Source organism: Anopheles nili, chromosome 3, assembly GCF_943737925.1.
Source record: "Anopheles nili chromosome 3, idAnoNiliSN_F5_01, whole genome shotgun sequence".
Lineage (NCBI taxonomy): Eukaryota > Metazoa > Arthropoda > Insecta > Diptera > Culicidae > Anopheles > Anopheles nili.
The window spans coordinates 63,698,344-63,711,056 of NC_071292.1; the positions used below are offsets into that span (position 1 = coordinate 63,698,344).

Below are 12,713 nucleotides of genomic sequence, written 5' to 3' on the forward strand. Positions count from 1 at the left end.
AAGGAACTCTCCGGTCAGTCGAGGCTCATTGGTTTGCTTGGGCGTCCGGATCGGGCCGGTGGCCGATTCCGGTCCGGATGTTCATCGATCCAGGTACGCGGACGCCATTTGGGGTTGATGTCACACAAATTGGATTTCTACTGCTCCTGCTGCTGCTGCTGTTGCTACCGCCGCTGATGCGAGGATGGTTTGGCTACAGCGGGAAGCTACCCGGGAGTTTTACGGAGGCAAAATGGGAATCATTATTAATTAAATGGCATGCGAGCTCTCCCGTGTGCCTGCCGTGCGTTCGATTACGTCACGCGGCGTGGAAAACCCACAGAAAGTGAGTTGGAAATTCCTCGCAACTTTATCTCGACACAGCCAATTTCCCAACCGGATTCGTCGCCGGGCGATCGATATGCGTTTGATGTGGCACGACGCGCGCGCGTTCGTTTAAAGCGAACAACAGGAAAAAAGCACCATTTCGCATATGGTTTCAAACGCTGCTTGTGCTTCTTCTTCTTGCCCGGAGGAGGGAGGGACACGTTGCGAAGCATAAAACAACCGCAGGGGCAGAAGAAATGGTCGAGCAATTTCGTTCCATTTAAAGATCCTCCCTTGCGGAAAGCTCACGCCCCGAAAGCATCCCGTCAAAGCGTGTTTCATTGTACGCGCTTGTTTCGTTGAGGGGAAAAAACACGACACGGCCTACTAAGACGCAAGAAAAAGCGACAAAACGCAGCTCTTAATCTGAAATAGGTCGTAAATTTTACAGCACGATCCGCGTGTTATTTCCCGTCATGCCGTCGGGGCTGAATGATCCGTCCGAACGGTCCGGCCGAAAAGTTGCCCCAAAGTCAACCAGGTCAAAGATGAGTTCAGGGTGAGCCCTACGCTCAATAAAGCTTCTCTCCAATTGCCCCAGCGCCTCGGCCCTCGGACGGTGGTGGAAATTGTAAAATTAATAGTTATTCAAATTGCAGCTTAAGCCCGCCGGTTGTTTACATTTCGCCCCCTTTAATAGAAGGTTTATCACGCTAATCCGCAAAACAAATACCGACGCGCCAAATGCCGACTCGCGTTTGTCCGCTGGCGCCAGCAACTGGTGCCGGGCAGAGCGAACGGAATGATAATGGTAATGGTTTAAGTGTTTTGGCCCCTTTGGCCCGATCGGGAGCGAAGGTTGGCCCGCGGTGAAGTAAAATTACCCCAGCCGAAGATGGCCGACGGGACAGCGGCAATTATCGCAGGCCCTAGGGGAGGATTTTCAAACTGTAAACGGCGCCAAAAGGGGGCGCCACACGCGCGCCAGAGCAACTTACGAGAAATAAAAAAAGGGCTGCCTCGCTTTCGCACACAATACAGTGCGCTGTGAGCACGCATTTGCTAACGATACTTCGAGATATTAAGCAATTCCGTTTTACACACCCCTTTGAGCGGTGCGAGTCATTGCGCAAGGTCCCCGCATTTTCCAAGCCCAACTCCACGCTGATTTATTTCTCACCACAACGAGAGCGAGTGGGTGGCAATCGGGCGCCAATTTGTATCGTTCGCTCGGAAGTGTATCATCACCAGCTGCCATCCATAATTCAGCAGTCAATAAGAGGCCGCAAGGTTGTTGCCGGGAACCGCCACTGGCTTATACCGGTGTTATGGCGCGTTTTATCTTCACCGTCCAACCACCGACCGCGGCTCGATCGATTCCCGGTTATTGCGAGGCTGCGCGTGCATACATTAATTAAATTCTTATCACGAACGTGGCGCCAATCGAGCAGCATTAGCGCTTAATGGTGGCTTAATTGCGAAATTATTATTCCCCGCCAGCACACTTAGCTCTGGGGTCTGTTTAAACTTTCATAACGCCCTCGCGGGGGTTTTTCGGGGGCTTTTTTGCCGATCCCAGTGTCAGGGTGGCTGATTTCAAAGCTCCCAACCCCGTTTGCAGCTGAACCTCGTGAACCGCGTGGTGTGACGCCACTTTCTTTGAGCGTGTCCGCCGCAGCCCACAGTTCCGGGTAGATCACGTTCGGCAACGGATACGGGTCACGGTGCCATCGCGTTGTTTGCAGGGAAATTCATCATTCAGAGCGCAGTCAGGCTCTGCACTGACACGGCTTCCTTCAATCACTCTTAACCACTCCCACGAGGATGCTCCGGTTCGGGTGAGGAGGTGGATAAAATTTTAATTAATTTTTATCCACCCTCCGAACAGGGTCGTTTAAAGCAACGACCGCTAACGACGGCTTTGAAATGGTGGAATAGGCGTTTTTTTTTGTTGCTTCCTTCATTTCTTGTTCGCTTTTGCTTCACCCTATAACGCCCTTCGCCAGGATGCGCAGGATCCTTGAGCGAACCTTTTTCACTTGAATTATCGTGCGGTGTGACGATCCCTCGTGCTTGGGAGCAACTAGCGACCCACGACCTACGACGTGCGCATTTCGTGCTGATCAGTGGCACGGAGCCTGAATTTCAATGTCCATTTTCCGGGGTGATAAGGTGGCCGTTAAAGTTCAACCCCCGTGCCCCCGAAAGGTTAAAGCCAGCGAGTGTGCCTTGCATATTTGGCAGCTAATCAATTATCCAAACAGAGCGCGCAGCTTATCAGTACCCAAAGAGCCCCGATCCCCGGGGCTGACTGTTTGCTTATGCCGAATGATTTCGGGCTCATCCATCAAAGCCGATATCCCGGAAAAGCCGATAAACACCCCACCGTTCTTCGAAGGATCCCTAGCCACCTTACGCTGATGAAGTAATAATTATCTCCCCCGGTGGGAGTGAATCAAGCGGCAACGACAAAAGGCTTCCGTGGCTGTAAATCTAATTGAACGTATGTGCACGTTCGGCTCAGGAATTCTCAGTGCTTGATTGTTGAGGTTCTCCAATTTGCATACCCCCCACGGGTTTTGGTGTGTTTGTCGTGGACACTAGCAGGGGTTTTTGCACACCACCCGCACTCAGACGAAGGCGAATTAGTGATCCGGCTGCTTAGCATAATGGGTGGAATTATGTCGACATGGCCACACGTTCATTAACCACCGTTTCATGCGCCTGATGCGAGCAAACAGGAGGAAAAAGCTCATTTTTTTACCTTCTGTTTCCAAAAAAGCCATAAAATCAAGCCCACCCTCGCTAGCCAATTATTCCTAACGTTCAACTGGTGGCACGAAGCAGGTTCGCTTTCTGGCCAAAAGAGAGAAAAAAACGCGAACCAGCCCTCAGCGCCGAGTCTAATCACTGGCACAAGAAAACGCGTGCAACCGTTCGAAATGGTGTACCGGTTCGTCACGCAAAAATCCCCGCACGCCGGTTCGTTAGTCACGCAAGGCAGCAAGACCTTTCAGATGAACGATTGTGACAGTAATCATCGACCAGCAAAGGGATCCCTTACCCATACCTCCGACGATCCACGGTCCAAGGCTCACGAAACAATCGGAAAAGCCCGGCGTACCCTCGCGGCGTACCCCAGCGTAAAACGCCTCCTTCCCGGGATGGCCGGAAATTGTTTTCGGTGGTGGCCACCTCCCTGCCAACACGAGCATGGATTCCACCCTCTTGGGAAGGGGGGGTGGTGGTACAAAGATTTTCCACCCGACCGGTGGTAAGCCTCGGTGGCCGGGTTTCCCACTGCCGGGCCGGAAAAGCGACGGGAAATCACGAGCCGTTAGAAAGCCATTTTCTGCGAAACGCACGGCCCAAGCAACAGATACACCATGGAAATGAGCTCGCTGATGAATGAAATCACGACCCCACACCCGTGCCAGTGCTGGGGTCCCTTAATTTAACTGTCGCTTCAATTACGCGGCTCCGGGTGGCTCAGACAGTGGCAAACAATTTCCTACCCAATTTAACCACAAACAGCTCCAAAACGGGTGGCTTCGTTTTGGGCAAAAAGAGCGAAAGTCTATTGTTTCATTGTGTTGCAGTGGGTTTTCAAAGGACGATGGTAGATTATTGACGTTTTTCCTTCTGCTTTTCCACAGGTGCGATCTTCGAGCAAGGAACCGATGAGATACAGTCAGCGTTCAAGTTCGCGATGCTCAATCACAACCTTAACGTGACCGCGCGGCGGTTCGAGCTGCAGGCGTACGTGGACGTTATCAATACGGCCGACGCGTTCAAGCTGTCAAGGCTGAGTAAGTACAGGGAGCTGTCTATTGGGGAGGGAGAAAATTGTACATTTCCATTTCAACCAGCGCGTTCATTTCTCCTTTCCACCGGAAGCGAAAACAGGCACATTAGCTTTCTCGAAGCGATGGTAAAGCTGGTAAGCTATTTGGTTTCCATTTCCTTCCACCAGCAAAGCCGGAGTGGAGTAAAAAATGGCAAAAAAAAGCAGTTAATTTACACCACGCTACCATTGTTTGACGCGCAAATAGTGAAAGCACAAACATTTACCAATCGGAACCGGCGCCTGGGAATGGGAATGCGAAACAAATTTGTTAATGCACCCGCTGAGGGATCGGTTTGTGGGGAAAATTCGGAAGGACACCCCAAAGAAAGAAAACATCATTTATCTACCGCAAGATTGGCACAACCTCTTCACGCGCGTTATTGATTATTTGGTAAAGGCCTCGTCAGCCGTGGTTCCGCGTCGTTTGCAGTAGCGGCGCCTTTCGAAGGCATTTTCCTCGGCTTGATGGGGCGAGAAACAAAGCGCGAAAAACACACGAAAGAAATCCCTCTTTCGTGCGATGGGCGCGGAAAATCAACAGCACTAAATTTGTTTCGAGTGGTACTCCGAAACCACGGCACCTCGACAAACTTGGGTGCCGCCTGAAGGATGCTGATCCTTCGCACGTCCTGCCACATGACGTCCGTAAGGAACCGTGAGTTTGGGCTTTGTTTCGTAGAGGCCGGCACGCGCCATTATCGTGCTCTTTTTTCTCTCTCTCTCTCTCTCTCTCTCTCTCTTAACGTCGTTCTGGCTAATAAATATAGATATGCGTTTGTTTTTGCCTCCACACACACACACACACACATACACACACATGTGCCGCATATCCTTCCATTCGAGCATCCGGAAGCCGACGGATGGTTCCCAGTTCGTTAACGACCGTCGCATAAAAAGCATCGCTTCCAATTACAACCGTTTCCGTTTCCGCTCAACCGGCACGGGCTCGAACCCGCTAGATAAACACGGGGTGCCGATGAGACCACCCCAACACCATTGTTTTAAGCCACCGACCGACAAACAGCGCGGTACTAAATAATGAAGAAAAAAACACCCCGGGAGACATACCAAACGGGCCCGCTATTCCTCGACCAAACGCCGAAGAAAAACTGGAAATCAAACCTGACATGGGGAAAAGCGAGCACGAAAAAAAAGAAGAACACCCGAAGAACAGCTTTTGCTGCTGCTTGGGGCTTTTCTTGTGCTTTCTTTTTCCTGCTCCCTCCAGTGGGAGTACGGAGCTTTTTCTTTCGCCTTTTTTACTTTTACAGATCACGTATGTGGCCCGATCCCGAGTGGGCGCTCGTGTGCACATATTTCGAGCAAATGTTTTGGCTAAAGAGCGAGGAAATAAATTGAATTCCTCAGTTTGTTCGTCTCGCTTGCGTTTTTGTTGTTGTTGTATATTCACCACCCCCCCCAAAACGGGTGCGTCACGCGAGCGGAAGAAAATTGTGCACGAGAAAAACGAAGCCCACCATTCCAAAACAGAAGATGTCGCTCGGCTTTTTGGGTATAAAGCCCGCAACGCGAGAAAGAAAGAGAGCTTAAAGGAGAGCGAGAGAGCAGGGCAAGTAGGCACCCGCAACTCTCAAGCCGATGGCAATGAAAATATTAGATACCTTACGGGAACGGTGGAGCCTCCCAGTGGCCCACGGGACGTGGTTCCGGCAAACGAACGAAATTAAATTTGGGCCACTTGTTTTGCATTAATTGAATAACAAGCGCATGTATAAAAGAGTTCCCGGTTCGGTGCGCAGAAGCAATTAAAGCATATAATTTATGCGGAGCTCTTTGTTTTAATCCGTCGGCGACGTCGGCCCGGGGCGTTTTCCGTTTGCTTTCGCGTTTTGCGAGTGGAATAAATTTCACGAATGTGGTTTTTTGGGGAGGAACGAAAACAGAGCTACAGCCCGAAAAAAATAAAAACAGTGCAAGCTCATCTCCCTCCGCCTAGTGACAACGAGCAAAGCGAGCAAAAAACGGCACGATTAGACGTGCCGTCGGTGTGTGTGTGTGTTTGTGTACCGGGAAGTCTGGCAGGCGTATGGCTTTAGAAGAAATTGTCATTTAATTTGGTGTTATTAAATTACGACTCAATTTGCGCCTAACGAACTGACGCGGCGCCATTCGGCGATAGTTTAAATTATCCCTGGCGCTGCGCTGCGCTTCCCTGCCGTTTATAGTTCATTTCGGCGGGGCCCTTATTACGACGCCCACCCACCAGGTGCTGGAAGGTGCTTTTCCCACCCACTCGGGCCGGTTCTTGAGCCGTAATTGAATGAGCTCCCCGTAGAGCCATCCCATCCGCTGATGCCAAGCGCCCTACGTTCGTTGGCAGCGTTTGCAGGAAGATGATCCCGCTAATCAAACGGCCAAATTATGCCACCTCGTGACGGGCGAGACAATTCGATAAAATCGATCCAATCGACGCGGTGGTACGGCTCGGCTGCGCCACATAATAACGCGCCATCAATGCGGCTGTGTGCGGGTGTGTGTGTGTGTGTGTGCTCCGTGGTGTGAAGCCGGCTACGTCAGCACCAATAAGCGGCGCGTACGATAATGGGATTACATCCCCACCAGCTCAAAGATCACTTCGGGGCTAACCCCGCCGGAGGGAAGCATTTTCGAGAAGGCAGAAAATGATCCACCACCGGAGGTGGGCTTATGTTTTCGGGAAATAATTCAATTTGTCTTAAAAAATTATCCCAACCTAACGCGTGACGCACCTGAGCCAAACCAACCCAAGGCGACCCGAAACGGCGTTACGTCTGGCAACTTTTTGATCACGCTCTCGCCCGTAAAGACTACCCCGACGATGAACTGAATTTATCAAACAACCACTAACACTCCGTATCCGTTGCGTTCGGTCTTTTTTTTTCTTCCCACCCGCAGTTTGCAATCAATTTTCACGCGGCGTGTTCGCGATGCTCGGTGCCGTCTCGCCGGATTCCTTCGACACGCTGCACTCGTACAGCAACACCTTCCAGATGCCGTTCGTGACGCCCTGGTTCCCGGAGAAGGTCCTCACGCCATCGTCCGGCTTTCTCGACTTTGCCATCAGCATGCGCCCGGACTACTACCAGGCCATCATCGATACGGTGCGGTACTACGGCTGGGACCGGATCATCTATATGTACGACTCGCACGACGGTAAGTGAGAGCCTGGCGTTTTCTTTTCTCGCTTTCGAGTTATCCTTTTTATGTGCGTGTGTGTGTGGTTTTCTTTGCCGATATAAAACCCGATACAAACCCAGCACGCGAGGGTTTGACTCCGTATGCTCTTTTTGAACGGGAGTTAGCTTGCCGCGAACGTCAAAGACGTGCTGATCGCGTGGCGGAATTTATTAGACAAACAACTTCTCGCACGGTGTGCGCACTTGCGTAAGGGTTATAAAAAGGGCGTCTAGTCTTTGTTGAGGAGGTTAAATGATGAGAGAGAGAGAGACAGAAAGAGAGAGAATAAAGCAAGAAAAAAAACAGCTCCCCATACCCGTGTGGGGGTTGGAATTAAATCGGTTACATGCGCATTTCCATCGGCAAAGGCTTTTACGGGCTGCTGTAAAATGCCCACCAAGCGTGCCTCGTTACACGATCTCGAACACGATCCGACGCCATAATAGGCTCGCACGGACGCGTCCTGTTCACGTGCATCGTGGCTCTAAACAATTTCCCCCAAAAAAAAACACAAAAGCGGAAAACATGACGGTAATTTTCCATCACCGCTGCGTGTAGTGGGAGTTCTATTCAAAGCATGGGTTTTCCGTGATCAGGAGCTCATGAAAAAAAAACAAAAGCACTTTCATCCGCGCACCACACGTGTACGAATGAAATAGATTTGCGAGGTTTCTAAAAATGCTACAACCGCTCCACGGTGAGTGGAATTTAACGAGCTTCCAAATATGTACCGACTGCAGCCGGTGGCAGAGCAACAAATAAAACTTCATTATACGCTTCCGTTGGGCGCTTACGTGTGAGTGTGCGGAGCTAAATATAACCCAGCGTTATTAGCGTGGAATAAGCACACAGCAAAAAAAAAAAACCTGAAGCTGGAAACATGCCCAAGTCACTAGTCCCACCATCCCGGAAGGGAATCGCGAACACATTCTCGGCTCGATTTTCTCTCCCAACCGTGGGGCTCCAGCCACGAGTAGCGTTATCGGAACGGAAACCCAAGCAGCACTTATCGACCTACTTTGTTTTATGAAGCCTTGCGACGAGTGGCCTCAACACTGGCAGGGTTCCATCTGTGCACCAGATCAGCTCCTGGATCTGTTAGGACCCGCAGCCTCAGCGTGCCAGGCAAGCGCGCAACACTGTGTGGCTTCAGTTTTGCCTTCAGCTCAAGCACCACCAGAAGGATACTCGGGACAACTTGCGACCTTCACCCACGAGGCATCCATCCCCGAGCACAGAGCATCCGTTAAGGGCGAGTTGTTTCGAGGAAGCATCATCGAAAAGGGGCACAAAAACAACCACCATCGTCATCGTCGTCGTCATCCCCGTCGTATAGGGGCAGATTTTCGCGATGACACGAGAACGCCGTCACGAAGCCCCACTCTAATTGAGGCAGTTGTTTTGAGTACTTTGTTTGTGATCGAGCGTCACCGTCGGAGTGCTCATTCGGGTATTTGTACCGCCATCGCCACCAGCCGTACATTGTTGCATCGTTGGCGTGACGCGGGCGTGTTTTCACGCATGCACAAATATTACGCCGAAACGTATTACGCCAGTGAACGCATAAATCCTCCCGGGACAGTGGCGCAACAATGGCGGGGCTAGAAATTAAAACGCGATGGCTCTAAATTTGTTGCGCAAAGTTTGTCCTCCCTCAAGCAAGCGTGTTTCGTTTAGAAGCTTTTTTTTTGGGCGGGGCGGGGGGACGGACGGACGAAAGGGTGAAAGTTTTCCAAAACACAACCACCACCACCACCAGCAACGCTATTTTATGACCACCGGGAAAACGGGTGTGTGTGTGTGTGTGGATGGAAAAGAAAGAGTGCACTTTTCAGCGCGAAAGCGTAGAAGCGTAAATCCCACCCCAAAGGAGGCCTTCCGGTGCTTGCTGCGGCAAAAAAAAAAACCGGCAGCAGCGAAAGAATTGCAACATTTTTCACCCACCCCCCCGGTGGTAAAGCTTTTTCATCCACCGCCTTCACGCCACACAAAGCCAGCACACATTAGCGTATGTTGGCGTTGGGCACGCTGTTCATTTGTATGCCTGCCGGCACCATGCACAACGGTTGGGTGTGGGTGGGATTATATTATTCCACCCACCCCCATCCCCGAGCTTTTGCGGTGCACCACAAAAGAAGAAAAACTACCACCCACCCGAGAGGGCAGAGATGTGCGCCAAAGACACATGCCGAGTGCCACAACAACCGCGAACGTGCGGAATGAAAAGTGCGGTACCGGAATGCAACCGTAGGGGGATAAATTCCCGCCTTCCCGAGGGGGTGGAGTGGAGTTTGGGTGAGTTTTGTTTCTGTGCCGACTGCAGGCACACGATGAAAAGCCACTGTCAGAGCAGGCCTGGAAGCGGAGGGCTCATACGATAAGAGCTCATATGTTAATCGATGAATGGGAAAGCCTGAAGGACGACACTGCGCCACCGGGAAGATAATACGCTTCGTTGCAGTTGGTTGTTGTTGCTTTCTTTTTCATTTCTTCACGGTACCTTTCACCTCCCCCTCCACCCCCCCTCCTTCCCAAAGGGGACAGACACATTTGCTTGATTCAAATCGGAAGCCATTGCAGTGGTGCGGTGCGTTTCCGAATCGGCCAAGAACAAATCCATCCGCAGCCGTACTAATTGCATCTCGCAAAGTTTAGCTCCAGTCGGGTGAGCCTGCACTTCAGTTCCGGTTGCTGGTAGGCTAAAGTTTTGCCCCGACTGAAGGGGGGAGGGAATTATCCTTGCGTTCCAGAGCGAGTGTCTCTCTTCCGGGGGCTGGATTTGGCAGCAAGCCGTAAGCAAGTCCTGTTCGACCAGGGGTGGATATTCTATAGAACACGCCGCCGGTCGAACGTCGATAACTTTTACCGACAAACAATAAACCCGGTGGCGCTTCTGGATGGAGAGAGTCCCCTGTCGAGGGAGGTGGGTGAAAGTTTATCTTCACCGAGGAAGACCATTTGCGAGCGAAGTATAATTGTTTCATCATTTCATTGCACACCCGCGTGGCCGAGTTCCGGTTTCACCGGACCTCGGCTCCCTCAAAAAGCGCCATAAAGAAACCGAACGGACCGGTTAGGAGGGGGGCAATTATGGCTTCAATGCTGTACCGTACCACCGCGTTCCAGAGAGGATCAATTTTACGTTCCATTGCATTGAACGATTTGTTGATTCACTCGACCGTCCGAGCTACATTGTTGCAGAAGGAATCGGGGGAAAAAACCGGTTCGTCGAGGGATTGTTTAAGTACCACGATTGATGATGTTTAAAATCCCTTGTTTGTGTGCGTTTGTGCTTCCTCTCTTCCACTCATGAGGCTCCACAGGCTGTGTTCCAGGACGATCGTTGGCGGCGAGTTCTGTGAACGGTGAAGTTTTTTGTTTTAAAACACGGACACAAATAACACGAAACCTGCAGGGGCGGCTCGGTAAAATACACGCACACACAAAAAAGCCCTCCAATGTAATCCTTCAGAAACACTACACCCGGGAAAGCTTCCAGGGGCGAGTGAGAGACAGAGAGAGAGAGATAGAGACAACGAGTGTTCTGGAAGTGAAAGCCGCTCCTGAGCTAACTGACGGCGGTAGCACTGCTGACGATGACGGGGTGGTGACGCGAATGCATAATTTCCTGCAGCAACCTCGGCCCCATTTCCCGGTTTTCCGCGCCCTTTCCTGCGACCGGAACTGGTGCAACAACCGGCAGGACTTCCTGGCACCACCAGTTTCAGTGGCACCCGTTCCAAGCGTACCCGGTGTACTGGGATTTAATATTCCGGCGAACTCGAAGCGAGCGAGTGAACGGGACGGATCGGCGTGTAACTGGAGCAGAGCACAATTCCGGCCAAAAAAAAAAAAAAAGGAGGATAGCTGGTGGTGAAATGTGGAGCCAGAAGTTTGCCAGCCTTCCGTCAGTCGACAAATTTCATTTCCCTGCCAGCCTGGCAGGGAATGAAGCAAGACAGAGCAAGAGAAAAACAAAAACAGCGATACCATGCGGTGAAGGGAAAAAAAAGTCACACACACAAAAAAAGGGTAACAAAAAAAAATAAGCACACAAGTTCCGGGAAATCCTGGACCACCGGAAGAGGCGAAGAACGCTTTCAACGACTGCCAGTTCATTCGGCCGTTGCCGGGAAGGATCAGCCTTTCTCGCGTGGCAGATCACGCGTCGATGCGTGCGTGCATTTTTTTTCTTACGCAAGAACTCTCGAGATAACTTGCGTTGGCAAGCGAACGCACGTAGCTCTCGTGTGGCGTCTCGATTGTTTGGCTTAAGCATGAGCTGAGTGGGGATCTTTTTCACCTTTTCTTTCTGCTGTCGGGGAAAAGCTCAACCGAAATCGGAAAAACAAAAAAAAACGCACGCCAACAGAGCCACACTAACATCCAAAGACGGCCATTTAGCGTTGAGGACGCACCGAAAAGGAAGAATTTAAAAAAACCCCTGCCTAGACTGATGGCACGAGATAATTCACGCTCATTGCAGGCAAATCCTGGGCGCTTCACCAAAGCACCCGAAAAGAGGGTGAAAAGCGAGCAAGAAGAAGAAGAAGCGGATGCCTGCAAACACAAAAAAAGCAGCTCAACAAACGAGCCGACGAGCGAAATATTTATTGCTGCAGCAAACGCGAACGTCCCTTTCTGCGAGGTTCCAAAATCCCAAAAGTCATCGAAGCGACCTGGCACACGGTGCAAGGTCTGAAATGGACATCCTCGGGGAGTTGGCCGGGCATTTCTCATTTGCGTCCGGCTCAACCGGACACACACACGCACGCACACGTACGGATGAGGGAATTGGGCCAACGGGGCGCGTGCTCCATCATCGTCCGCGCGGCACCATTTTCGACTGCGGATATGACGCGAGCGCGCGCGCGCGCGCGCCCGGGTCTCGAACCTTTCATCCCGTTTGCGAGTCATGTCCGTTTGTTGCCGCGGCCGCTCAAGGACTGCTAGGACTACTACGGCCGGGCAGGATCTGAAGCCCTTGGCGCGCGAAGGGAACCGAGATGAAAAGAAAACACGGCCCCAAGAACAAATGCAAACATTAAGCGGCGCCCTTAATGCCGGGAGTCGTAGAACCGTTTGGGGTTGATGTTTTGGGGGGAGGGGGAGATGAAAGGGCGAGCTGGTGTGGGGGGGGGAAAAACCCGGCACCAGCTACGGGTACCGGTGGGTGGCATTGTGCGCCTTGCCATGGAAATGGCACACGACTGCAAAACTCTCCCCGGGGCGGCGCGCATTCGCGCCATAAATGGCATTAGCTAAGGGTTGTAAGGGGGGCGGGGGGGGGGGAATAGGAAGGGGAGTAGTACCACCATTTTGATGCACCTCTACCACCCCCCCCCCCACCCCTTTGGTGTCGCATTCATCTTCATCAGCGTAC

General features: G+C 51.6%; 1 protein-coding gene across 2 annotated transcripts in view; it reads left to right on the forward strand.

The window, feature by feature from the left end:
* The window catches only part of LOC128725616 (glutamate receptor 1-like), a 57,004-nt gene that overhangs the window by 14,266 nt on the left and 30,025 nt on the right, over positions 1–12,713 (forward strand). Inside the window, exons 2-3 of one of the 2 annotated variants that reach the window (XM_053819374.1) lie at positions 3,963–4,115; positions 7,049–7,306. In XM_053819374.1, the coding sequence (XP_053675349.1) occupies positions 3,963–4,115; positions 7,049–7,306 (411 nt within the window). Of the gene's footprint in view, positions 1–3,962; positions 4,116–7,048; positions 7,307–12,713 lie in introns of those variants that run through there. The other variant, XM_053819375.1, reaches the window with a different exon arrangement.